This window comes from Hypanus sabinus, chromosome 10 (assembly GCF_030144855.1).
Source record: "Hypanus sabinus isolate sHypSab1 chromosome 10, sHypSab1.hap1, whole genome shotgun sequence".
NCBI classification, from domain to species: domain Eukaryota; kingdom Metazoa; phylum Chordata; class Chondrichthyes; order Myliobatiformes; family Dasyatidae; genus Hypanus; species Hypanus sabinus.
Genome location: NC_082715.1, coordinates 145714179 through 145740522, shown reverse-complemented (window position 1 = coordinate 145740522; position 26344 = coordinate 145714179). Strand labels below are relative to the sequence as shown.

General features: G+C 39.4%; 1 protein-coding gene across 2 annotated transcripts in view; it reads left to right on the top strand.

The window, feature by feature from the left end:
• The window catches only part of zgc:63587 (uncharacterized protein LOC393431 homolog), a 170383-nt gene that overhangs the window by 20256 nt on the left and 123783 nt on the right, over positions 1 to 26344 (top strand). For both annotated transcript variants that reach the window (XM_059983185.1, XM_059983186.1), the window contains exons 4-6: positions 8276 to 8375; positions 9262 to 9348; positions 10998 to 11121. In XM_059983185.1, the coding sequence (XP_059839168.1) occupies positions 8276 to 8375; positions 9262 to 9348; positions 10998 to 11121 (311 nt within the window). The remainder of the gene's footprint in view (positions 1 to 8275; positions 8376 to 9261; positions 9349 to 10997; positions 11122 to 26344) is intronic.

The window sequence follows — 26344 nt, the reverse complement described above, 5'->3', positions numbered from 1 at the left end:
GTAATTGTAAACCCATTCAGAACAGACGTGGAGAAATTTAAACTAAAATTGACTGTTGACTTTCAATTCCAAATTCATCTTTCCAGTTAACTGGTAGAATTAAATAACGTGAATAGCTTTGATCAACCATAAGTTCTGGTTATAAATATAAATTCCTTATTAGAGTAGGTCCTGATACAAGTTTTAAGTATTTCACTGAGTTATCTGGAATTGTTTAATTATTTGCAACTGTTTATTGAACAGTATAAGGAGAAAGCAATTCATTAAGTGCAATGATTGTTCAAACTTCAATCCAGTTTTCCTGTGTATACATGATTGTCATTGCAGTTTTTGTTTTCTCTGATTTAAGGTTTACTATCTGTGCCCCACCTAAACAAAAATCTAGGAAATGTGAACAATACACAAGATTGAAGAATGATGGTGAACCCAGGCTTACTAAACTATTAAAATTAAAATAGACTAATAGAGCAGTGGGATAAGTTGTAACAGTACCTGGAGGAGTGGTGGAGGTGGGAGTGCATGATTCATGATACATGTGTATTCTTGTTAGTAGACATGAATTTGTTATAAACTGCTCACATGTCAGCATTTATTGTCAATGGCAGTTCTGGTGTCTGGACTCAGCTGCCATCTTCTCCTCCGTCAAATAGGTTCATTGTGTTACATACACATTATTTTTGTGCACAATAGCCTATGGATTTAATGTTCTTATATCTATTCTTTAATGTAAACTCAAACTCAAGCTAAAACTTTTGAATTGCTGCTTATCTAATTACCTTAAATACAGAATAGTCTTCATTGATTAGCTCATGTCACATTCAGTGATCTGCAGTGTGGGCAATTGTATCCTTAAATCTTTCTGAGCTTTGCCACTTTTCTCATAATGTTTTTATGCAAGATGCCTGATAGTTGCCTGAATAGTTCAGGATGAAGAAACAAACTTTTTAGTTTTAAGAAGGGATACACTTGGTATGCATCTATTGTTTAGTTTGCATTTCCATGAGGTCTCTCTGGAGCTCTCTTCAGATGTGTTTAGTTTTTTCATACAGTACGTAGTGGTAACTTGTGTTCTTTGTGCTGTGCATTTGAGCATTACAATGAGCTGTGCCTTTTCATTCTCCAAAGGGCTGATGGAAGTTCTGTTTCTAAATAACAATATGTAGCAGTGTGCTACACGCAGCGCTAAAATAACGACACGGAGTCGGTAAACTGCAGTTAAAGAAAGATTTTATTCGAACTTCACAGCCTTGCTTTAAAGCCTCCCTGATCCCGCCCTCCCTGGGCGCGGATGCTGTAGGGACACGTACTCACAATCCCCCGCAGGCTTTTCCCTTTGTTGGTGAAGTAGACCTGGCGTCCTTTTGGGACTGGCCTTTGTGCCGGCGCGCTGGCTATTTGTGAGCCAGTTCAAGTGCACTAGGAAGTTGGTCGCCACAAATATGCCATTACTGTGTTCAGGGAAAAGGGCTGCATGCCATGCTTTACAATTCCATTTTATATCCTTTGGCAAATTTTGCTTTGCTCCTTTTCATCTTATCTATAGATTTCAATTTTGTTAAGTTTAATGTATGGTACTTTTTATTATGAATCATTCATAAATTCAGCATTACTGCACGCTGTTGTCCATTTCATCAAAAAATTCAGTCAAGTTAATCAGATTTGTGATTAACCCACGTCTTCGCACAATGTTTGAACACATAAATGTTTCATTTGATTTGGCTGATCATCTCCATATAAAAATTAAGAGGATTTAAAGGGATAAAAGTAAAAATTAATGTTTCAATACAAGTATAAATTGAAACAATGAAATCATTAGTGGCTGTTTTGAATCTTTTACATAACTTGGATAAGATCTAATTACATCATATCAGCCCAGTTACATTTCAGGAATGGTTTCTAGGAGCTTAAGTATCAATATTGTTGAATACAATTTCTTCCTATTGATCAAGACTAGTGAAAAAAAGGTAGCATGCAATGGTGAACAAATAAACAAATGATCAAGTTCAGCACAGTTATCCTGATGACAGAAGAGTAGTTCATATACTTAAAACAATGCAATTAAATTAGACTCACTGATGGGACACTTAATAATGCTTTAGATGGAAGTATAATTGAGTAGATGTTGATAAGTATTGCTCTGCCATCTGAGGCTCTAAGGTTATGCTGAACTGTAGAGTCAGCATCTCTCCCCGGTGTAATGCTAGGAACACATCCTGTGTGGGGGAGGAGGGGTCGGGAGGAGATCATAGGGCTAGCGTCACGGAGTTGTACTGCATAGAAAAAGCTCCTTTGGTCTAACATTCCGTGTTTGTTTGCATTAAATCCCTATCTCTTTATGCCTTGTTTATTCAAATACATATCCAGGTAAAAGAGCAATTCATTTGAAAACTATTTAGTATTACTTAATATTGTGATTGAGGAATTTGTACTAAGGTAGAACATAGTTAACCTGTGATTGGCTTGCTCTGAAATGCTAGTGGTTTGGCATCCTATTCCTATTTCTCTTTAAATTCTCACAGCTCTGTTTCCCCCACTTTTAAGGTCATAAGGCTTTTTGAAAATATTAACATCTAAAAACATGAATGTGTTGAGCTGTTAATTGTTGTAATAAACAATACTCTGGAAAATCTGCTGGCCTGGAATCGCCAAGGCCCTGAAGGTGCTGGGTTATCAGAATTTTATTGAATGTGTGTTGGCATAACTGAGCAGGGAACCAGCTTGACTAAACCAGATGGACTTCTTCAGTAATTTGTGGAACTTTGTATGTATTTAGCTCATCCCTTACAAGTTGAACTTGATAATGACACATTATCTAATGTGTCATGTAAGTGATAGCATTGTTTACATGGTGCAGTTTCATGGTAAACTCTTGTAAGCCGAGAGCAGCACATGTTTAGTATGGCTTTTCAGTGTGTTGAATTTGGGTAATGCCCTAAACTGATAAACATCTGTGTCAAGAAGGATTTACCCAGAAGTTGTGAGGTTGGGTTTTTGGTGGAGTGGGAATGTATAGTAAATTTCTTGTAATGGGTGAACTACCTTTCTTTGTGTGTAGGACTTCTGTTTCACCACATAAATTTGGTTTATCTTTTATATCTGTGATTGGTAAATGGTTATACGGACTGTTTGAACTGTTGTTGTCTCTTTCATTGAGCTGAGTGGGTTGATATAGTGCCTCCCTATTAACAGTATATTTATTTGTTATTTTAATCTAGGTGTGAGATTTATGACTTGATAAATGACACTGTTTCGTTCCATGTTGCAGCATTAACTATTCAGACGGTTGTGCATCACTGTAGCTTATCATGCCAGTCGCCAATTTGTTAGCAATGGGTTTTGTTAGATATATATTTGTTACATATATATGTAGATACTAAGATGCTGAGTGCGTGTATTCAGGATTCTGTACCACCTCTCTGATGGTAGTATGTCTTGGGTGATTGGGGGTGGGGTTCTTTATAATGGATGCCAACTTTTTGAGCCATTGCCTTTTGAAGATGTCCTCTGCTGGGGAGGCTTGTGCCCATGATAGAGCTGGCTGAGTTTGCAACCCTCTGCATCTTTTTCCAATCCTGTGCAGTGGCTCCTCCATACCACTATACAACACTTACACAACTACTTAGAATGCTCTCCACGGTACATCTGTATAAATTTGCTAGAGTCTTTGGTGATATATCAAATTCTGAAGTCTACAATCAATTTCTTGGTCTTATTGACATTGAGTGCAAGGCTGTTGCAATGCCACTCAGTCAACTGATCTATTTCATTCCTGTACACCACCTCATCACCATCTGAGATTCTGCCAACAATGGAATCAGAATCAGGTTTAGTATCAACTGCATATGTTGAGAAATTTGTTGCTTTATGGCAGCAGTACATTGCATACATAATAAGAAGTCAACTTTTGAAGGTGTCCTGGAGGCTGGGGAGACTTTGCCTGTGATGGAACTGGAAGAAGTTACAACTTTCTGCAGCCTTTTCCGACCCTGTGCATTGGGCCCTCCATACCAGACAGTGATGCAGCCAGTTGGAATGCTCTCCATCATACATCTGTAGAATTTTGCGAGAGTCTTTGGTGACAAATGAATTCTCCTCAAACGTCTAATGGATTACAACTGCTGTTGTATCTTTCTTGTAATTGCATCTATATGTTTGGCCCAGGATAGATCCTCAGAGGTGTTGACACCAAGGGACTTGAAAACGGGTCTCCCTTCCCACTTGCGATCCCTTGATGAAGAGGACTGGTGTGTGTTCCCTCAGCTTACCCTTCATAAAGTCCACAATCAATTCCTTGGTCTTACTGATGTTGAGTGCAAGGTTGTTGCTGTGACACCACTCAACCAGTTGATCTGGCTTGCTCCTCTATGCCTCCTGGTCACCAACTGAAATTCTGCCAGCAATCGGTGTTTTGTCAGCAAATTTGTAGATGGTGTTTCAGTTCAGGGAGAGGTGGAATTGCTAATGCAACACAGCTGAAACTTAGTCACCTTATTTTTGCCAGAAAAGGTTGCGCAAGCTGTTCTGACAATTTTCTTATTTTTCCAAAGCCTCTGATGACTAACTATTAAAAAATTAAATAAAAATCTGTAGTCTTCTTATCTCAATAATTTTCTTAAAGACGTCCAGCTTTGTTGGAGACTTAACCTCATCTGCACAGACTCGATTACAGTTGTATTGAGATAAGCAGAGCGTTCTCATAGTCATGAGATTGAAGTTTTGGTAACTGTTATATGCAAGATCATGGAGGAATGGGGATGGAGGGGGTGGATGAGCTCACTTTTCACAACTCTCTGTGCATTCCTTGAAAAGTCTTTAAGTTTTTAAGGTCCAATGTATTTTTTGCAAAGCTGCATTCAGACTCAGTTGAAAAAGAGGTGAAGCTTTCAGCAGAATCATCACCAAACCTTCTGTTTGTTGTAGAAAAAATAAAACAGGAATCATTTTGTTGGCAGGACTTGTCACTTCTTTCTCTATGACTATGCAGCTAGTGTTTAGTCTTCACTATAGTCCCCAATAATGAAATTCTTAAATGGCAACAGTTATCAGTGTTGTGAGGGAAAATAACATATTAAACATATTTAATTTATATATGAAAGATAATTAATTGAAGCTGTTTGTGGAATTGGTTATTAATTTGTATTGCAACTTTTATGCATTACATTCTGGTATAGAAACACCAAGGCCCTTGAACAGAAAATCTTTAAAAATGTATTGGATTCGGCCCAGTACATCAAGGGTAAAGCCCTCCCCACCATTGAGCACTTCTACATAAAGCGTTGTTGCAGGAAATCAGTACCCACCCCCACGACCCAGGATGTGCTCTTTTCTCACTACTGCCATCAGGAATTAGGTACAGGAGTCTCAGAAGTCGCATCACCAGGTTCAGGAACAGTTAACCATCAACCTCAACCATCAGGCACTTAAACCAAAGGCAATAACTTCACTCAACTTCACTTGCCCCATCATTGAAATATTCCCACAACTCACTTACTTTCAGGGATTCTTCATTTCAGGTTCTCAATATTTGTTATTTACTCCCCCCCCCCCCCCCCCCCCGTTGTCCTTTGCACGCTGGTTGAATGCCCGAATTTGTGTGGTCTTTCATTGATTACATTATTGTTAAAATTCTATTATGGATTTATTGAATATGCCCGCAAAAATGAATCTCAGGATTGTATATGGTGACATGCACTTTGATAATAAATTTACTTTTGAACTTTGAGCTTTTGTTCTTGGTGGAATAATTTCCTTTATTAATTGACAGAGGTCTATATTAAAAATTGAGCTGAGGTAAGCAAGACCTCTGCATTTTATAGAATAAGAATGTAAAAGAGCAATCTCTGATACTGGTGTGGTGAGGCAGGCTCTTTGGCCTGGAACTGCCCTGTACCAGCACCACATCACAGCCCAGCGCAGCCATCGGAAAGGGATGGTGCTGCCTGAGACCTCCAGCAGAATCCCTCCATTGTTGCCTCTCTGGGTGAACCATTTGGGTGTAGAGCTGAGCTTATATGTGAACTTCGTGCTGTAGGACTGGCAAGCCGGCATTCAGCCGTCCTGCATCATTGGGCTGGACGTGCTGTCCCACTGGGGTTGGGAGGGAGTGGGCAGCAACACTACCTCGGCATTTATAACCTATTCATTATTATGTTATGTTTTTTTTAAATATATGAAATTAAATAAAAAGATTGAAAAGGAAAGGACACTACCTCGGCGCTAAAGCCACGGCTCTCCGGAGGTGGACGGGCAGGTGCAGCAGCAACCAGCACCAGTCTTGCAGTGGCTCATCGCAGTGCAGCACACTCTGCATTGGCCCATTGCAGTACAGCAAAACCAGGGCAAGGCGCAGTGGCAGTGAGGTAGACCGTTCCACCCTCGACCAGCAGCTGTGTGGCGAGTGGGTGAGCAGTCCTATGCTGGCCTGGGTGAGGGGGATGGCCGAGTTGTGGGACAGCGGCAAGAGTGGCCAGGGGTCTCCACCCTGGATTCAGAGACTCTCAGTGGGGAATGCTAAAGATGCATGACTGGTTGCTCTTCGTGGTGGCCGTTTTCTGACGGCAACAGACCTCTGCAGTCGGTGTGGGGGCCGGCAAAGACTTTGGGCAGGCTGCGAGAACATTTCTGCTAGCCTGGGTATGGGCAAGACGTGGAGCTGGTTGCACACTCCTGCAATGTTTGCACATCCCAGGGGCGAGGCCACGTGTCTAGGCACCAATGTAACAGAACATGGTGGGGACCCCAGTATGGGTCCACTGGATCTCCGAGAAGAAGGGACTATTTCTTCAAGTTGGGAAGGCACTGGAGGAGCCGGGAGAGGTACTTGACCGCATCTTCGATGTGTTGTATCGGGTGCGGTTCCCTAAGTGGCAGAAGGCAGTTGTGCTGCACTGGGACTGGCTGACACTGGTCCTTGGCCATCACTGACACAGCGCGGCTAAAGAAAGGAAGTGACACACCAGATGCCCTGCCTCTTGCCTCACCAAACACTGCCTACCCTGGGGGGGGAGGGGGTAAGGAACTCCAGGAATTCTTCAACGCCCTGTGGCAGCATTGACTACCACCTGGACTTTTGGACTTTGTTATGGTTTCTGGGGTTTCTTAGGATGACTGACCCCTTGGATGGGAGCAGTGTGATGCTCCAGGGTTGGTGGGGGGTGTGTGGTTGTCAACCCGCCCATGAGTTTCTAATGACCAGCACTGTATACTGTTCTTATGTTAAAATGCTTTAGTCAGAGTATGATGAGAAGTTCAAGATCATTTTATTGTTACATCTTAGTTACAGTTATTTGCATATGTGTTTGTGGGTCATTCTGACTCTAACTGGGGTGTGTAATGATCGCCTTTCCCTGTCTGTCTGTGACTGAGCAAGTTCTCTCCCTGACTCATAGTGCCCAGTATGTTTTTGTGTTGAATTGTATAAGCTGTTCTTGTCTGTTGTGGACCAAATGTATTTTTAAGACAAAACTGATGACCCGCTTTAAAACACGTTCCAAGTTGTCGAACATGTTATGATAAATTTGCTGGATTTGTGATGAAAAGTTAGCTTGATATCTACTGTGAGAAGCGCTTTATAGTTATAATTTACTGTTGTAACAGTCTCTGATGCAGAAATGCAGGACCCCAATAACACCATAGTAATGACAGCTGAATAATTGCATTTTCTTTGTCCCTACCGCAAGTTGATAATGAATATGTGATGTCATTTGATATTCTTCAGTTTGTGGAGCTTGATGGGATTGTGAAGCCATGTTTATGAGACTGAAGGTGTAATGGGGGAAAATGTATATTTAATTTGTTGGTAATGAGTGCAGTGGAAACTGGCCTTTTCTCCAGCACGGTCAAGTTTGTTACGGCATGGTGAATAGGAGAGTAACACCCACCCAACAGGCTGGTATATGTCTAGGGGAAAAGGAGATCCAGCCACACACCATCCCCACCTCCCGTACACGCAGGTGCTGTGGGAATCAAGTTTATGCCTCGCGCACGCACACAGTATCAAACACTTATCAGACAAACCTACTCCTAACAAACCAAAGAAGCCATTTTGAGTAACATACACAGGACATTGTACAGGAGGAAGGCAAAATACATGTTAAAAGCATTAAATAAGAAATTGAAGTTGGGAAGGGAGTGTGAATGTGTTTGTAGCTGACTGTATGTGATAATATGTGTGAGAAATAATGGGGGATGTGAGAAAGGAGAATTTTGTGTTCTGCCTATATTTTTTCCCATTTTCAATGATTCAATAGATTGGAATTTTTTTTTCTCTCAACAGTTTCCAGATGTTGCTGGATATGTGGGATTTGCAAACCTGCCCAACCAGGTCCACAGGAAGTCTGTGAAGAAAGGGTTTGAATTCACCCTAATGGTAGTTGGTAGGTTGTGCTGCTTATTCAGTCTCTCAAAGGAAACAAATATTTCTAAAGCTTGTTAATTAAATTTTGTCTGTGATATTCAAAAGTTTCACGATAGACTTTGAAAATTAAATTTATAAATGACCAATTATTAGTAGAGGAGACTTGTTTTTGCTTTGTCTTTCCAGTTATTTGCACCTGAAATGCTGGCCATTCTTAATCATAATTCTTAAGAATCTTAAGAATTCTGGCACTGTCCTCCCTGAATGGATGCAGTCTACAGCAAATGAAATGATTGTGTAACCTTTTCTTCAGATGCTATAATTGGTTACAATTTTTAAAGAATATTTGTTACTTATAAATTCCATGACTTAATTACTTTAAGTCATTGGTTATATAACTAGTTAATGTTATTAGATTACTGAATGAATTGGAGAACTACTGTATGTTCTCAATGATGTCATTAAAACTCACTTCTGCATCTAATACCAACTTCTCCCTAAGACTGGATGAATGATCTTTATAGTAGCCATTATTCTCCTTTGCTCCGAATATCTATTGTTTACTTGGTCTAAGTACAAACTGAAAGCTACTTACTATATATACCTTAGAGTAATGGCCTAGTATATGAAAACTGTTTGTCTACTTTTGAACAATGGCCCAGTATAATTTGTCAAATTTTCAAAATGTCATGAGAATTATGTCATTTATTCCTGGCAGTGGTGTATATAAATAAAGCCTATCTATCAGGATGACATTTCCTGTCAAGTAAAGTAAAATAAAACAAAATTGTATTTTGGATATTGGTCCCTCCTAATCTGTTTTTTCTCTTAGTTTGCGTTCATTTTGTACTTGGTCCCCTTAACTATACATTTGATTTCATTTTGCTCTATTCCTCCTCCTTTAGGTGAGTCTGGTCTTGGGAAGTCTACATTAATCAACAGCCTGTTCCTGACTGACCTCTACCCTGAACGCTACGTACCTGGGGCTGCAGGTGAATGAATTACGGGAGGATTTCCAAAATTTAAGATATTAGTAACAGGGACATGATATCACATTAACAATAATGATTACACTGTTTACCACAAAAGAACAGTGCTTCATTGCTGACTTGCTGAATTAGGTAGTGTAAATGGTGCTAAAAGTTCAGATGGCTTAAATAGTGTTCTGGAGCATCAATGGAAGAAATAGCTGTGCAATATTTTTGTTTCTGATAAATATCATATTCTAGATTTTGGAATGTATTTATGTTTTAGTATAAATTTTAAACTTAAGGTGCAGTCATAAGTGATGCCCTCCTTGACTGAGTAATCAATGCACTCCCGATTTATGCTCAAACAAAAGGAATAGTTGTTGAGTGATATTGGCAGCCTTTGAACTCTAATGAAATTACATCCAGTAACAGTTAATTGCTGCAGGGAAAGAAAAAGTGGACAGTGAGTGAGAGATAAAAATTAAAGCCTGCAGCTGCAGTATATTTAAGCTGGTGTTTATAGTTTTTCTGAAATTGCCTTTCTTTGTTTGGGTTTCAAGGTCAAGGCTCATGAGCTGTCTGTCATGCTGAAATCCTCTTGTTGAGTGCAATGTAATAGCTATAGTACTGGTTATCAAAACTACATGTGTTTGGATTTAATGTTCTTTTTCCAAAATATCATTGTTTTTCCTCGGATAATTTGATAATATCCCACAGCAGAGGCGTAGCAAGGTGCTGTCAAGTTTAACCAAACATTTATGTTGGACTCCTTTATTTGTCTCTCTCTTATATTCTACTACCCTCCTCCAAAAAGTAACACAGACCTTAAATAGATAGTGAATCATTATAATTAATATAAGAATAATGTGTGAGCAGTCACAGAAAAATGGTTTCTTTGTACACAGATTCGGCCTTCATTCTGATAAGTTGTGGCCCTAGTCCTGTCTCATGGCTTCGTTCATGGTTGCCCATTTGCAATCCCTTAAACAGTTGCATAATAATACTTCCATGTTGAGAATTTTCATGCTTTTGGGAGCTTTGTGTTGAGAGGGTTATGTCTTCACAGCAAATGGTAAATACAGCTGTAACAAGAGATAAAGTGTTCTTTCTCATTTCTCTTGTGATGTTAACTGCAAGGTTGATGCTTTTCAGAAGTTAATAACCTTGGCCAACCAATTCTTTTGCTGCACATTAACCCGAGGGCTTACCTGCAGTAGATGAGACGCCATGCTTTTGGGCAGATTGTAAGCGAATGTAACTGACTCAGACAGTAGCCTTTAGGTGTTAATAATTCTAGTTGTTAAGAAAAAATGTCAGTTTGAAAGCCTGCTGCTAGTGTCAAAAATGTTTTCTTCAAGAATAGGAATAGCTGGAGTAAAAAACAGAAATCTTCGAGAATTGATAAATGAGACCAAAAATTTTGCTGGCTACAAATAGGAAAAGAGTTAGATTTTAAAAATGGAAATTTTGATGCTGGAATTATCTGATGGCTCCCAGAAACATGACTGAATTTGCATGAAACTTTCGAACCTTAAATTTCATTGTGTGACATGACAGAAGTTTCATACAGAAACATCAGCAGCCGTCAAAAATGTGTAATAATATTTGTTTCTTGACTGCACTTCGAATAGGTTGTAAACAAGTTTTTATGTTGCCTATTATCTTCACAGAGAAGATTGAAAGAACTGTACAAATTGAAGCCTCAACGGTGGAAATTGAGGAGCGAGGAGTCAAACTACGCCTAACAGTTGTAGACACCCCAGGATATGGTGATGCTATTAATAGTCAAGATTGGTAGGTTCCATATTTCTCATGTGAACAATTTATTTGCAGTTCCTCAAAGTAGGATGTTTCAGTCTATTGATTTTAATTAGCTCTGGAGTTAGTGCCAGCTGCTGTGTTCAGGAATTTCATTGTGGAATTCTTAACTAACACCTGCATTGTGGCTTAATTAAATATTGCTGTGAATTAATTAAATAAGGATGCTGTTATTTCTGTTCAAATGTGTTTTTTTTTGTTTGTTTTGAAGCAACGGGCACCATGAGAGTTAGATGTGGAACCCCTTAAGATTTGATATTTACTTGGTTAAACATTTCAAACATTTCCAGGAGGTTGATCTAAAATCAATGTTAAGTTGATGTAAAATGAACAAGAAAGTGGGGAAATAATGTTACAATTTCCTTTGTTATAGTTTATTTTAGTAATTTCCAAAACTAGGATAATGCCAGTCACTGCAGAGGTAAAATTTAACTAAGGAAATTGGCGTCAGCCCAGAGAAAATGTATTTTTCTCTTTTGTGCAGCTTCCTTTAGGAAAATGAACTAAGTGCAACACTAACTATTGTTGCAATTCAATTGCTTGTAATCAGTGCATTTGTTCTTAAGGAGTTGTCTGTCAATGTTTTAGCCTGTTTTCCTTTCAGTAAGTTTAGTCTGGATTTTCAGTTTTCTGTTTGCTAATTGTCAGCTTTATAGAAATTTTATGGGCAGCTAAGGAAAACTTACAGTAATTACAAAAATGTTTTGGGCATTTTTAAGATCTCCCTAACATTATTCCCTTGTGCCTTTTTTAAAATCTTTCAAGGATAAAATAATGTTTTGCTGAGCTTTGTTTGTATTATTTTTGTGTGCTCAATTGCTGGAAGGCTGCATCTGGAAATCCATTTGCAATTTTGAAAGTTAAGAGGTCACGACACTTGAGAACTGGGATTGTGGCTGGTTTCCAAAGTTCAGAGTACAGGTGTCACCCGCTTTCTGAACGTTCACTTTACGACATTTCACTTTTATGAAGGACCTACATTAGTACCTGTTTTTGCTAACCGAAAGAGGATTTTCACTTTTACGAGAAAAGACGCCGGCTTTAAACTTATGTTTACCCCAAGAAAGACTACCATGACCATGAAGCCTTGAGCGGGCAGGTGTGTGCGTATGCCGTGTACATGCTGATTTTTTTTCCCCTACAAATTGATTTTGGCTCAAACTTCCTGATTCTGTTAAGTGAAACTACACTGTGTGCATATATCTGCTGATGCTTCTGGACGCATCATCAGTGATGCTTCTGGAATCATCGGGGGTTTTGGGTCTTTCAACATCATACACCCTCCTCCAGGTGACCCAGCTGGTGCTGATCAGACCCCAGCTTGTGTCCAGATGGCTAGCTACACTTGACTCCATGGCTCCCCTCTCTTGAACCACAGCCACCTTGAGGCCCTCTCTGCTGCATGGGACATACATTATTTCTACTTTATGTAGGCTGTGTATTTATCATATCATTCCTGCTTTTACTATATGTTAGTGTTATTTTAGGTTTTATATGCTATTTGGTATGATTTGATAGGTTTTTTTTGGGTCTGGGAACACTCAAAAATTCTTCTTATATAAAATAGTAATTGCTTCTTCACTTTACACCATTTTGGCTTATGAACAGTTTCATAGGAATGCTCTACCTTCAGATAGCCAGGAAAACGTATATTTATTATCAAAGTACACATGTCACCATATATAATGCTGAGATTCGTTTTCTAATGGGCATTCACAATAAATACAAAGAAACTTCATAGAATCAATGAAAAATCACACCAGCAAGAAGGTCAAACAACCAATGTGCAACTGACAATTTGTGCAAATGCATAAAAAGTATTAAGTATCGATATGAAGTGAGTCCTTGATAGCATTGGGAACAATTCAGAGATGGCACGAGTGAAGTTGATTGAAATAATCCCCTCTGGTTCCAGAGCCTGATGGCTAATGGGTAATAATTCTAAAGTTTATTTATTATCAAAGTATGTATGCAGTAAACAACTCTTCTTCCCCAAATAGTCACAAACCTAAGAAAAAAGAGCAGCAATGTGATCATCAACCGCTAACCAGCCCCCCCTGCATAAAATGCAACAAAAACATTGGCCCCAAGTACCCCTCATCCCGTGCCAACAGTTGAACAAAAATGCAACAAAAACACCCCCTCCCTTCCCAAATACCCTCCCCCCCCCCCCCCCCCCGCAAGAAGAGCAATAAGAACCGGCTCCAACAGTTCCAGAAACACATTCAAGATGAAAAGCAGATGTAAAAGACATAAAAGGCAGGGAAAAAATATTTTTGTAGTCTATCCAGAAGATGTTGACTGAGGGAGCATTGTATGCAGGTGCCAACTTGACCAGAAATAACTGTACCTGAATCTGGTGGTGTGAGTCCTGAGGCTCATGTGCCACCCTCCTGTAGGTAACAGTGAGAAGAGTGCATGGCCTGGATGGTGGGTGGCCTCTTTCCTGCTACAATGCTCTGTGTAGGTGTGCTCAATCGAGGGGAGGACTGTACCCTCGATTGATAGGGCTGTATCCACTACTTTTTGTAAGCATTTCTGTTCAAGCGCATTGATATATCCATACCAGGCTGTGATGCAGCTAGTTAATATACTCTCCACCACACATCTATAGAGGTTTGTTAAAGTATTGGATGACATGCTGAATCTGCACAAACTTCTGAGAAAATAGAGCCGTTGTATTTTCTTTGTAATGGCACTTGCGTATTGGACCCAGGACAAATCCTCTGAAATGATAACACCGAAGAATTTAATGTTGCTGTCTGTGTCCACCTCTGATCTCCCGACGAGGACGGGCTTCTTTTGGTCTCCCCCTCCTGAAGTCAGTAATCAGCTACTTGGTCTTGCTGACATTGAATGAGAGGTTGTTGTTCTGGCACCACTGAGCCACTCCTTTCAATATGCTGATTCACCACCACCTTTGATTCAGCCAACAACAGTGGTGTAGTAATCAAACTTGAAAACGGCATTGGACTTGCGCTTAGCCTCATAGTCATAAGTGTGAAGCGAGAAGAGCAAGGGGCTAAACACACAACTGTGGTGCACCTGTGCAGATGGGGATTCTGCATCTTCACTATCCAGATGTTCCAGGGTTGAGTGAAGAACCAATAAATTGGCATCTGCTGTTTATCTCTTGTGACGGTAGGCAAATTAGAGTAGAGTAGATTCCTCTCAGAAAGGAATTTATAAGCTTTATGACCAATCTCAAAACACTTCATCTCAGTTGATGTAAGTGTTACTGGACAATAGACATTGAGGCAGGTTGCCACATTCTTCTTGAACACCAGAATAATTGAAGCCTACTTATGAAGGGAAAGGTTAATCATCTCAGGGAGTGCACAGCCAGTTGATCAGCACAGTTCCTTAGTACTTGGCCAGGTTCCCCATCTGAGCCAGATGCTTTCTAGGGTTCATCCGCTTGAAGGATGCTCTCAAATTGGCCTGAGACTGAAATCACAGTGTCATCGGGACTGTGGGAGTTCATGAAAGTGCCTCTCTGTTTTAATGATCAAAGTGAGCATAAAAGGCATTGAGCTCATCTGGGACCGAAACATTTTTTATCACCTATGTTGCTTGGTTTCATTTTGTGGGAGTTGATAGCATGCAAGCAACTGCCGCAGCAATCGAGCATCCTTTAACGATTCATGTTTGGTCCAGAATTGCCACTTAACGTGTGAGATGGCTTTCTCAAGATTGTACCTGGACCTCTAGTATTTTTCTTGGTTGCTAGACCTGTACGCCACTGATCTGGACTCAGCTGATTGTGGATTTCGTGGTTCATCCAGGGCTTCTGGTTATTGAAGTCCCTGAATGAGTTTGTGTTGTGCAATTTCCACGACGGACTTTATAAAATTCCTGACAACCATAGAGTATTTTTTCAGATTCTCTGAGTCCTTGTTCATAGCCAGCCCAACAACTTGATGCAATCCCATTGCTGGAGCCTTGCTCTTTAGCCACTGCCTGTATGCAAGTGGGAAGACTGTCAAGTGATCAGATTTGCCAAAATGCAGTCGAGACACGGAATAATAGACATTCTGAATCATAGTATAGCAGTAGTGGAATTTGTCAGGACCCCTGGTGCTGCAGGTTATATGTTGATAACTGGGCAGAGATTTATTCAGTAAGCCTGATTGAAGTTCCTGACTCTGATTTGAAAGGTGTTAGGGTAGGCTATTTCTTGTTTGCTGATGGTGGCACTCAGTACAGCAAAGGTCTGCTTAATATCCGCCTTTGCCGGTATGTAAACTGCAGTTAGGATCAGAAAAACTGTCTTGGTATGTAGAATAGTCGGCATTTATTTATTAGATTTTCCACAGCGGTGTTACAAGAGTGCGACAAAATCATTGCATTTGAGTTTATCGTGAAACACAGATCCCTACCTTTTGCCTCCTCCGAATCAGCAGTCTGGTCCATTCTGTATTGGGAAGCCCTTGGGTTTTACTGATAAATCTGGCTTGTCCAGAGTGAGTCATGTCTCCATGAAACACAATGCAGCAATTCCTCATTTCCTAACGATAGAGCAATCTTGTCCTCAGATCCTCCATCTTGCCCTTCAGTGACAAGGTACTGGGTAGAGAACTTATATACTCTTTTGTATTAGTCTGGCTTGGAGTCCTCCCCACCTTCCTCTTTTGGTCAGGGCGATGTACCTTCATTTGCTTAAAGGTGCAGTACCTGCATGCTTAAGTGTTAAGTCAGCCAAGACCTTTGGAAGTATGCAAGATCGCCAGCTCTTTAAGATGGCACTAATGTACATTACCTAAAGGGAAATTACAGGCTGCAGATTGCAGTGATAGTACAGAAGAAGTATATTTAGAAATTTTGGGTAAGTTGGCTGCAATATGTCAGTATTTCACCAGCGCCATCTTGCAAATTGATATTTCTTCAAATAAGAAGTTTGATTATTGGATGTGGGGGGAAAAAGGTGACAAGTATATTGCAATAGCACCTTTTCTTTAATCGTTTAACGGCATAAGCCTGGATTTGCTTTGTAATTGGATGTTGATACTGTACTGTGCAAAAGTCTTAGGCACATGTGTAAAGCTAGTGTGCCTCAGACTTTTGTACAGTACTGTATTTTTCAATGTGGAGCAGAGAACAAGTTTGTAAATCTAGTGGGAGCAAAGTATGTAGGCAAAGGTGAGGAGAGGTGAGTGGTACAGACAACAGAGAAGGACTGTTGGAGCAGAGGTTGGTGTGGGTGCAGACGCACCTGAAACACTGGGCAAGGACATTTGATTCCAAACAATTGGTTTATTGATCATTACAGAATGTCTCTCTGGTGCTTCCCACTCCCTCTCCTCTCGCTTCCTTCTCCCTTCTCCTTTTCCTAGCTATGATTCCTGTCTTCATTCTCCCTCCTTTTGCTGTCTCATTAATATACAGCTCTGTGAATTTTTCTCAAAGTAATTGGCTAGTGAGCATTTGCATAAATAGCTAAAGTTGTTAATTACTTTTTGTTCATCTTTTGTTACAAGGTTGCATGATCAAAAGCAGATTTGTTTCATATCTTTCCGATCGGCAGGAGCTGGTTAGCCACAGAACTCCCATTTCAAAGAGACAAATTATTGTTGCTTTCATTCTACATTCAATTGAACAATTTTGGATTATGAACATTTCCTGCAAATTTATTTCAGACCTAGCATTTATAATATTATCCGTTGCAATTTCAAATGATGATTCTGCTCTTCCCATTTATGTCTCTTCCTTTAATTGCTATTATGGCACATTCTTTCTCCTTGTACTGTCATTCCATTTTATGTTAGATATCTTTTGGATTGTGCCCGTTCATTTTCCCTTTGTTTTTTTCTTCTATTTGCCTGTATTTAAAAAACCTGTTTATCTCTAATAGTTCCTAGTTTTGATGAAAGATTATTGACCTGAAACATGAACACTTTTTCTGACACCACAGATGCTGTCTGCCCTCTGGAGGTCAGAATTTTCTGTTTTATATCAGATATTCAGAGATGCAACAGCTGGAGTGCTTTCCCTTAGAATGAAAAAATAATTCTAGACTTAAATGTATTCAAAATACCCTTTATTTATCACTCCATAGAATGGCTCAGGTGCTGCACATTCTGTGGATGAATGTGATCTGCAATTTTCACACAGCAGTTAGTCCTGTTTTGGTGATGTTGGTAGAGAGTAATATATTAGCTATGGTACTTGATCAGGATTTTTAGGACCTTGGCTTGGTGTAAAATCTCTGTGTCTTAAACTCCCTTAAAAGCAATCAAGTGTCAGTTTGAGTTATTTGATTTTAAAATGTACAATATTGTGCTTTGGTTACAAATTCGATTGCAAGAGCAGAGAATTTTCAGAGGCTGTGAGGATCCAAAAGTAATGATAGTCTTCTTGTCAGTTTCATTGATCAATTGAAAAGGGAAAATAATGCTGGGATCACCTTAGATAATACATACAGTACATTTCTCTGGCAGAAACTCGTTGCAAAAGGGAGTAGAGAGTGAAGATAAAGTAACAAGACTAATTCAGTTTAATGTTGGGAATTGTCTAGGAGAGTTGATCAAATTTAGGTGGAGCCCTTTTTGGGCTACATGTATGTAAACTCATCACTATTATGAAATAAACATTGTATCTCATGGTGTGAGCTCTCTATGACAAATTGTTCCATTAATTCAAAAAATTCCAGTTCAGCTTTTATAAACAGCATAGGTTTAATTGCTGAACATCTGTATAAACACTATTTTAATTGGCCATGGAATATTGAATGTGGTGTCCTTGCATGAGCAAAAGAATAAATGTTAAATGTGAATTACAGCTTTGTTTTCATTCCTTTGTGATTAAGGATACAGAGTGCAATGTGTATTCAGAACAGTTGCTCTCATTCAATGAAATATGATGGGTGTTCAAAATGTTCAGTGTAACTGAAAAGATGATGTGCAGTAGAGTTATGATGGCTTTCAAGCTTGACTTTTGGGAGAGCATTCTGAGCAGAGGAATGCCTGTAGAAAATAGTGGTTGCAGAATGACCGTTATTCTGTCATGGGAGCATTTTGAGGTGATTAACCAATGTATATTGATTTTATCTTCTTCGCATAATTTGATACTTGTCAGTTATTCACAGGATCTGGGAGTTTGCTATCTATCTCCCTTTTATGTTTTGATAAGGTGACAATGAATCCCTTTTTAGTACCTGTAGTCTCTGGTTGTAAGAAAATGTGCAAACAACTGCAGATCCGGGAAACGTGAAGGGATAGTGCCATGTTTCTAAATTGGTGTGGTGTCTACCTAGGAGTGGTTGTAAATGTTGATTTTAGCTGCTACTATCTATATGGTAACAGTTAATTGGAAAGCCCTAACAGGAAACTTGGCCAAATGGCTGCTGTGTATCTTTTGTGGCATAGTCCAGCCTCAGTGAGGTAATGAAGACCTGACTAAGGTGTTTGGAATGCTAAACAAATGGAATGCCAAGGAAGGAAGAGGTTCTCTTGTAGTTGATCATTGCCTAGCACTAACACATTGTCAATTGATGGCTTCAATATTTGACAGGTTATAATTGAAACTGTAATCGTGTCAAAATCCTGGAACTTCTTCCCTAACAATATTGTGGGCATCTTGAAGAACTCCTGCAGACAAGTTCTTAGACTTTAGACATTGAAACAGAGCAGGCAAAGCCAGCAGGATGACAAATAGCATTTATGTGCACAATGTTAAACATTTACCATTCAACAAGAGTATCTCACTGCCTTGCCTTTGGCATTCAATTACATTGCCAGTGTCAAGCCCCTATATTTGGCCAAGTACAGAAAAGTGGCAGGGACAAATGATTTGTTACCCAGTGGCCATGGTCATCTTTCTTTGCATTATAATTGACTTTAACCGGCGAAGAATTTTCATTCTGATTAGCTTCAGTTTTTCTGAGACTCCTGAATATGATACACTTAAGTAATGACTTGGAGACACACCTAACCTTGTCTCTGGATTTTGTCGTTGAATCAAAGCTATGAAACAGAGTTGGAGGTAAGTAGATGAGGTAGATCTGAAGCTGAATGTTATTGTGTGGTGTATTTGGTAAACAAGTGCTTCAGGATAGCACAGTCCTTGATACTTTAATTTTTGTGCTGATGACTGAGAGTATTCTGATGATACAGTAACTGACTGGAATGAATACGGCATCTCTTGGCAACCTTGAGTGGGTTTGGACTCGACCAAGGATGTTGTTGGAAAAACCTTCAGTTGTTGACTGAAAGACTTGCTTCAGTCAGTGCTCTATGGCCCTTCCAAAGTTATTCTTTTTATACTTCATTACAAAGGTTTTGACCTTGGCCAGTTTGCCACATTGCTGTAAGCTAGGAATCACAGAGTCACAAAAGAATAAGGATTGTTAGTGAAGCAAATGATATTAAATAACCATTTCTTGCAAGTGTATCATTTTAAAATTATCAAATGCTGATTTAAATTTCTTGCTGATTGGATTTTGAATTGTCTCTAGGTCTTTGAATTGCCAGTCAATAAATGTCGTGTTTTTAAAACTCACTAATTAGCATTAAGTGCGACAGCATAAGTGGCAATGTGTATATTCAAATCTAGCTTCAGTCTGCATTTCCTCAGAGTGTCCTAATGCAAACAGTATCGTCATCATTCACATTATCAATATCACTTCTACCAATTTAGTGGTTTACATGAAACTCAATATGTGTTGCACTTTTTACACTTGAACATAATGCTTTCATTTTTGAGTTCTTCAGTTGTTTCAGGTTTCTTCGTGCTTAAATTGCTTCTTTTGTGTTAATACAATGCAGTCACTTCAAAGTAGCTCATTGCACTTGAATAATTTGGGATGTTTGAAAGATGTACAATGTGAGATTTAAATTTGTATTATTAATAAGGGCATTCTCAATTTAACATTCTTCAAATTAATATAAATATTAAAGAAAGTGCATTGAGTTTCAGTGCAAATCAGGCTAACAGACCAACAGGTACAAGGCTTGAAATCTGCTACACGTACAAACAAGCTGGATGAACTCTGCAGGTCGGGCAGCATCCGTTGAAATGAGCAGTCAACGTTTCGGGCCGAGACCCTTGGGCATGCAAAAGTTGGGGCACCCCTGGTCAAAATTTCTGTTACTGTGAATAGCTAAGTGAGTAAAAGATGACCTGATTTCCAAAAAGCTTAAAGTTAAAGATGACACATTTTAATATTTTAAGCAAGAAAACTTTTTTATTTCGAAGTAACAAAAAAGGAAAAGGGCCCGAAGCAAAAGTTTGGACACCTTGCATGGCAGTACTTAGAAATACTCCTTTTGGCAAGTATCACAGCTTGTAAGTGCTTTTTGTAGCCAGCTAAGAGTCTTTCAATTCTTGTTTGGGGGATTTTCACCCATTCTCCCTTGCAAAAGGCTTCTAGTTCTGTGAGATTCTTGTGCCGTCTTGCATGCACTGCTCTTTTGAGGTCTATCCACAGATTCTCGATGATGTTTAGGTCAGGGGAGTGTGAGGCCCATGCAAAACCTTCAGCTTGGTCAAAATTCAGCGTCAGAAGTTTGCAAAGGAGCATTAAAACAAGCCTGATGTATTTTGGAAACAAGTCCTGTGGACTGATGAAGTTGAAGTAGAATTTTTTGGCCGCGATGAGCAAAGGTATGTTTGGAGAAAAAAGGGTGCAGAGTTTCATGAAAAGAACACCTCTCCAACTGTTAAGCACGGGGGTGGATCAATCATGCTTTCGGCTTGTTTTGCAGCCAGTGGCACGGGAAACATTTCACTGGTAGAGGGAAGAATGAATTCAATTAAATACCAGCAAATTCTGGAAGCAAACATCTGTAAAAAAGCTGAAGATAAAAAGAGGATGGCTTCTACAACAGAATAATGATCCTAAACACAACTCAAAATCCACAATAGACTACCTCAAGAAGCACAAGCCGAAGGTTTTGCCATGGCCCTCACAGTCCCCTGATCTAAACATCATCGTGAATCTGTGGATAGACCTCCCAAAGAGCAGTGCATGCAAGACGGCACAAGAATCTCACAGAACTAGAAGCTTTTTGCAAGGAAGAATAGGCGAAAATCCCCCAAACAAGAATTGAAAGACTCTTAGCTGGCTACAGAAGGCATTTACAAGCTGTGATACTTGCCAAAGGGGGTGTTACTAAGTACTTGCATGCAGGGTACTCAAACTTTTGCTTCAGGCCCCTTTCCATTTTTGCTATTTTGAAACTGTAAAAGATGGAAATAAAAACGTTTTCTTGCTTAAAATGTTAAAGAAAAGTGTCATCTTTAACTTTATGCCTTTTGGAAATCAGGTCATCTTTCACTTAGCTATTGACAGTAACAGAAATTTTGACCAGGGGTGCTCAAACTTTTCAATACCACTGTAAATTTGGCTCTAAACATGAGAAATTTGATGACTGAAAGTTATACCACTATTGATGTGAAAATGGATGTTGTCAGGAGTAACCCTCTGGGTGTGGGTTAGTAATGTTGCAATTTTCATTTATGGGAATTGTTGGTAGTTTTGCGAATACTTGATTTAAAAAAAGAAAGGACTTGAACGATTCCAATTAAAGAGCAGGCGATTTGGAGGGCTTGCATTCCTAGAAAACTCTGTATTACAACTGTTCCCCAATGCAAATATCCCTCAGCTATTTAATCCTATGTTATAAGTGGAAATTAATTTCCACAGAGACTTGCAGACTTTATTTTATGGTGTTAAATTAATCGCACAAAATAGTTTGCAGAACATCCAGCTGATGAAAATTCTAGTGAAATCCAGGTGGAGTTCTTTATGGGTTGGAGATTTATTTTGACCAAATGTTATTGTGAGTTTTTGCTAAGATTTTTTAAGGAACGTTTGCCCGAATACACACACAGTCGTCATTTATTTTCATCTGGTGGAGGTTGTCCATCAGGACCTCAGATTTGGGACAATAACAATTCTGGTTGCCAACTTAGTTTGCCAGTCACTGAGCACTGGGCATGGATAAGGGTGGTTCAAAGTTCAATTCTTTAGCTTGCTTTTGAGCAAGTTCAAGCAAATAGTCTGCCAAAAATGTTGCAATGCGGATGGTGCTGAGTGGTGGTTGGGAAAGTTGAACTTCATTGTGAACTACATCTATTTATTCACTTATTGCATATGAATTATACCAACTTTGATTGAGGTCAACTGCAAACCAATCCACCCTGTTTTATGTGGGATGAGTGAATGTAGAAGTGTCTTTGATTATGGAGTCTTGTGTGTAAAGGCTACAGTCTGAAAGTGTGAGGTTTTGCACTTGGGGAGATCGAATGTAAGAGGCAAATGCACATTGATAATGCAAGAAGATCCTTGTGTGCAAGCTCATAGCTTCTTCAAAGTGGTAACAAGTGGATAGGGTTATAGACAAGGCATATGGGATTCATGCAGCACACACAAAATGCTGGTTGGACACAACAGGCCAGGCAGCATCTATAAGGAGAAGCACTGTTGACGTTTTGGGCCGAGACCCTTCGTCAGGACTAACTGAAAGGAAAGATAGTAAGAGATTTGAAAGTAGTGGGGGGAGGGGGAAATGCGAAATGATAGGAGAAGACTGGAGGGGGTGGGATGAAGCCAAGAGCTGGAAAGGTGATTGATGAAAGTGATACAGAGCTGGAGAAGGGAAAGGGATCATCGGACGGGAGGCCTCGGGAGAAAGAAAGAAAAGGGGAGGGGGAAGCACCAGAGGGAGATGGAGAACAGGCAAACAACAAAATATGTCAGGGGTGGGGTAAGAAGGGGAGGAGGGGCATTAACGGAAGTTAGAGAAGTCAATGTTCATGCCATCAGGTTGGAGGCTACCCAGCCGGTATATAAGGTGTTGTTCCTCCAACCTGAGTTTGGATTCATTTCGACAGTAGAGGAGGCCATGGATAAACATATCCAAAAGGGAATGGGACGTAGAATTGAAATGTATGGCCACTGGGAGATCCTACTTTCTCTGGCGGACCGAGCGTAGGTGTTCAGGGAAACGGGAATATGGGATTCATGACCGTGAGCTGTGATGCTTAGTATAAATGTCAGAAAACCAAGTTAAAGTTGTGTAAAATTTTGGTTAGGTTCGGCCATGTTTGGAAAATTTGTGTCCTATTCTGATTGCCCACATTACAGGAAGGATGTGGAGGATTTGGAGAGGTTGCAAAAGAGGAATGCCAGGATATTGTTAGATTGGAGAGTATTAATTATGAGAGGTTGGGTAAACTTGTTGTTTTCTGTGGAGCTTCAGAGCCTGAGGGGGTCACCTGATAAGATATGAAATTGAGAGGTGTAAGCATGGTATATGGTCAGTTTTTTTCCCTGAGGTGAAAATGTGAATTACCAAAGTGAGAAAGAGAAAAGTTTAAATGAGATTTATGGGGAAATTCTTGATGTACAGAGACAGGTAGGTGCTTGAAACACACTCCCGGGGGAAGTGGAGGAAGCAGGTATGATAACAGCATTTATGATGCATTTAGACATACACATGAAAGGCAGGGAATGGAAGGATATAGATGATATGTGGGCAGATTGGATTAGTTTAATTTGGCAGCTTGGTTGGTATAGCTAATGTAGGCCTGAAGTACCTGTACTTGAATTGTTTGATGTAATTGTGATTCCTGGCCACGTGTAGCTATTGGGTAGTGGAGGGTCACATTGCGACTGCTTCACAAGCGAGACTGAGGTAAAGAATTTTGTGCATATAAGAGAATTGTAATGTGCATTTACAGCTGAATTATTGTCCATCTAAAACTGAAATAATAGCCACTTTCAAGTGATAGTTCATGACAAATATCCTATTTACCCATTCAACATGTGTGAGTGTTGTCTTTACATTTGCTCTTTTTGCTATAGTTCTTACTGGTTGTTAGACTCTGTGTTTTACTTTCTCAAAACTATAGCTTCCTGATCTTTAACTATGTTTTCCAGATTTGCATTAAAACTTAAAAGAACGAGGTGCAGGAAAATGGTTAATTGTGTTTGCGTTCCTCCATATTTATATTTAAAAACACTAATTTGCAAGAAATAAGGCCTTTAAGAATTTTTCCAGAGGTCAATAAATTGTCTCTTATTCCAGAGCAACTGCAGTGACATTGCTTCTTTGCCCCCAGTTCACGAGGGAAGTTTAATCTGGGATCATCTACAGTCTCAATCTGGAGTTGCTATGCTGGAATTCTCCTAGCACTAAAGATGCACAGCTAATAATGTTTTGGGACTGGGTGTGTTTGAATTGGCCCTGATAATGTTTTAAAAATGTGACCTCACTCCCACAAAAATGATCAAAGCTGCCTCAGGATGCAGCTGGCTCCTCCCCTCATGTTTTTAGTGGCAATGATCCAGAGTAGCTCTAAGTGGTGGGTCAATGTCAGCTCTGCAAATTTTATTTTTATTTTAAAATAGATTGTCCATCTGCTCCATTCTTTACTTTAACACTGATTCTTATTAAGATTTCATCCCTGAAATGCTGGAGATTGTCCATTGCGTTCCCTAACTGGCCAGAATTCACGTGTGAACATTGACAGTATGTACATGTGGTCTGACTGATAGATGGTAATCTGAATGTCAACTGTAATGCAAAATGCACACTTTCAAGTCTGGGTCATGGAATCGTGAGATCATCTAATGTCACCCTCATGCACTTCAGGTGGCATTAAAAAATTTAAAGCTGTGTGAACATATGAATTAGTGCAGGAGCATAACAATCCTTTGACTAGGCTGCACCATATAATAGGATCATGACTGCTCTGGTTATACTTTGAACTTCAAATTCCCTTTTATGTCCAGTAACCTTTCTTTTCAAGAAACTATTCACCTCTATCTTTTTAAAAAAATTCAATGCTTATCTCTGCCCAAAGACTGGGAACCTTTAGGCTTTAAAAACAAAAATTGCCTTAAATGCCTCATTTATAAGCTTTGACCTAAGGATTGTCCCAAGAGGGTAACCATCCTCTCCACATCTATCCTTGCAAAATTTTGTATGTTTCATTCATCTCCTTTCACTTTTCTAAGCTCCTATAGATACAATCAAGTCTATTCAGCAATTTCCAGTAAGAAAGCCTGCTCATTTCAGACATTGATCTAACAACTTTTCTCTGAACTGCTTCCAGCCATCAACATCCTTCCAGAAACAAAGAAGCAAGGCCATAAAAAGTATTCCAGATCTGATCTCATCTGTATTTATACCTTAATCAAAGATTAGTCAAATTTTTGCTAATTGAAAATCTAGAAACAAAATGCTGGAAATCTGAAAATGAAACAGAAAATGGTGGAAAAATTGGTGAATTGGTTTATTATTATCAGAATCAGGTTAATATCACTGGTATATATCATACAATTTGTTAACTTTGTGGCAGCAGTACAAAGCAATAGTTGATAAATACTGTATGAGAAAAAGCTGAATTACTGTATGTATGTACAGGTGTACCCTGTTTTCAAATGTTCACTTTACGACAACTCACTGTTACGAAAGACCTATATTAGTACCTGTTTTTGCTAACTAAAGAGGATTTTCACTTTTACGAAAAAAGACGCCTGCTTTATACGTGTGTTTACCCCAAGAAAGACTGCAATGACCATGAAACCTTGTGCGGGCAGTTGTTTGCGCACGTGTGTATGTGTCGATTTTCTTTTCCTCTCCAAATCAGTTTTGGCTCACTGTCTTCCTAATTTTGTAAGTGAAACTACACTGTACATACAATATTTCTACTTTATATAGGGTGTATATTTATGATATCATTCCTGCTTTTACTATATGTTAGTGTTATTTTAGGTTTAATGTGTTATTTGGTTTGGTTTTGTAGGTTTTTTTTGGGTCTGGGAACACTCAAAAATTTTTCCCATATAAGTTAATGGTAATTGCTTCTTTGCTTTATGCCATTTCGGTTTACAAACGGTTTTATAGGAATGCTGTACCTTTGGATTTGGGGGGGGGGGCGGGGTGGACCTGTATAATTAAACAGTTAAAATAAATAGTGCCAAAATAGAAATTTAAAAAAGGTAGTGAGGTAGTGTTCATGGGTTCAATATCCCTTTAGAAATTGAATAGTAGAGGGGAAGTAGCTGTCCCTAAATTGAAATGTGTGCCTTCAGGCTTCTGCATCTCCTTCATGATGGTAACAAAGAGAAGAGGCATATCGTCGGTGGTGGGGAACCTTAATAATGGACACTGCTTTTCAGTGGCACCGCTCCTTGAAAATTTTATGAATATAACGGAGGCTGGTATCCATGAATGAGCTAACTAATTTTACA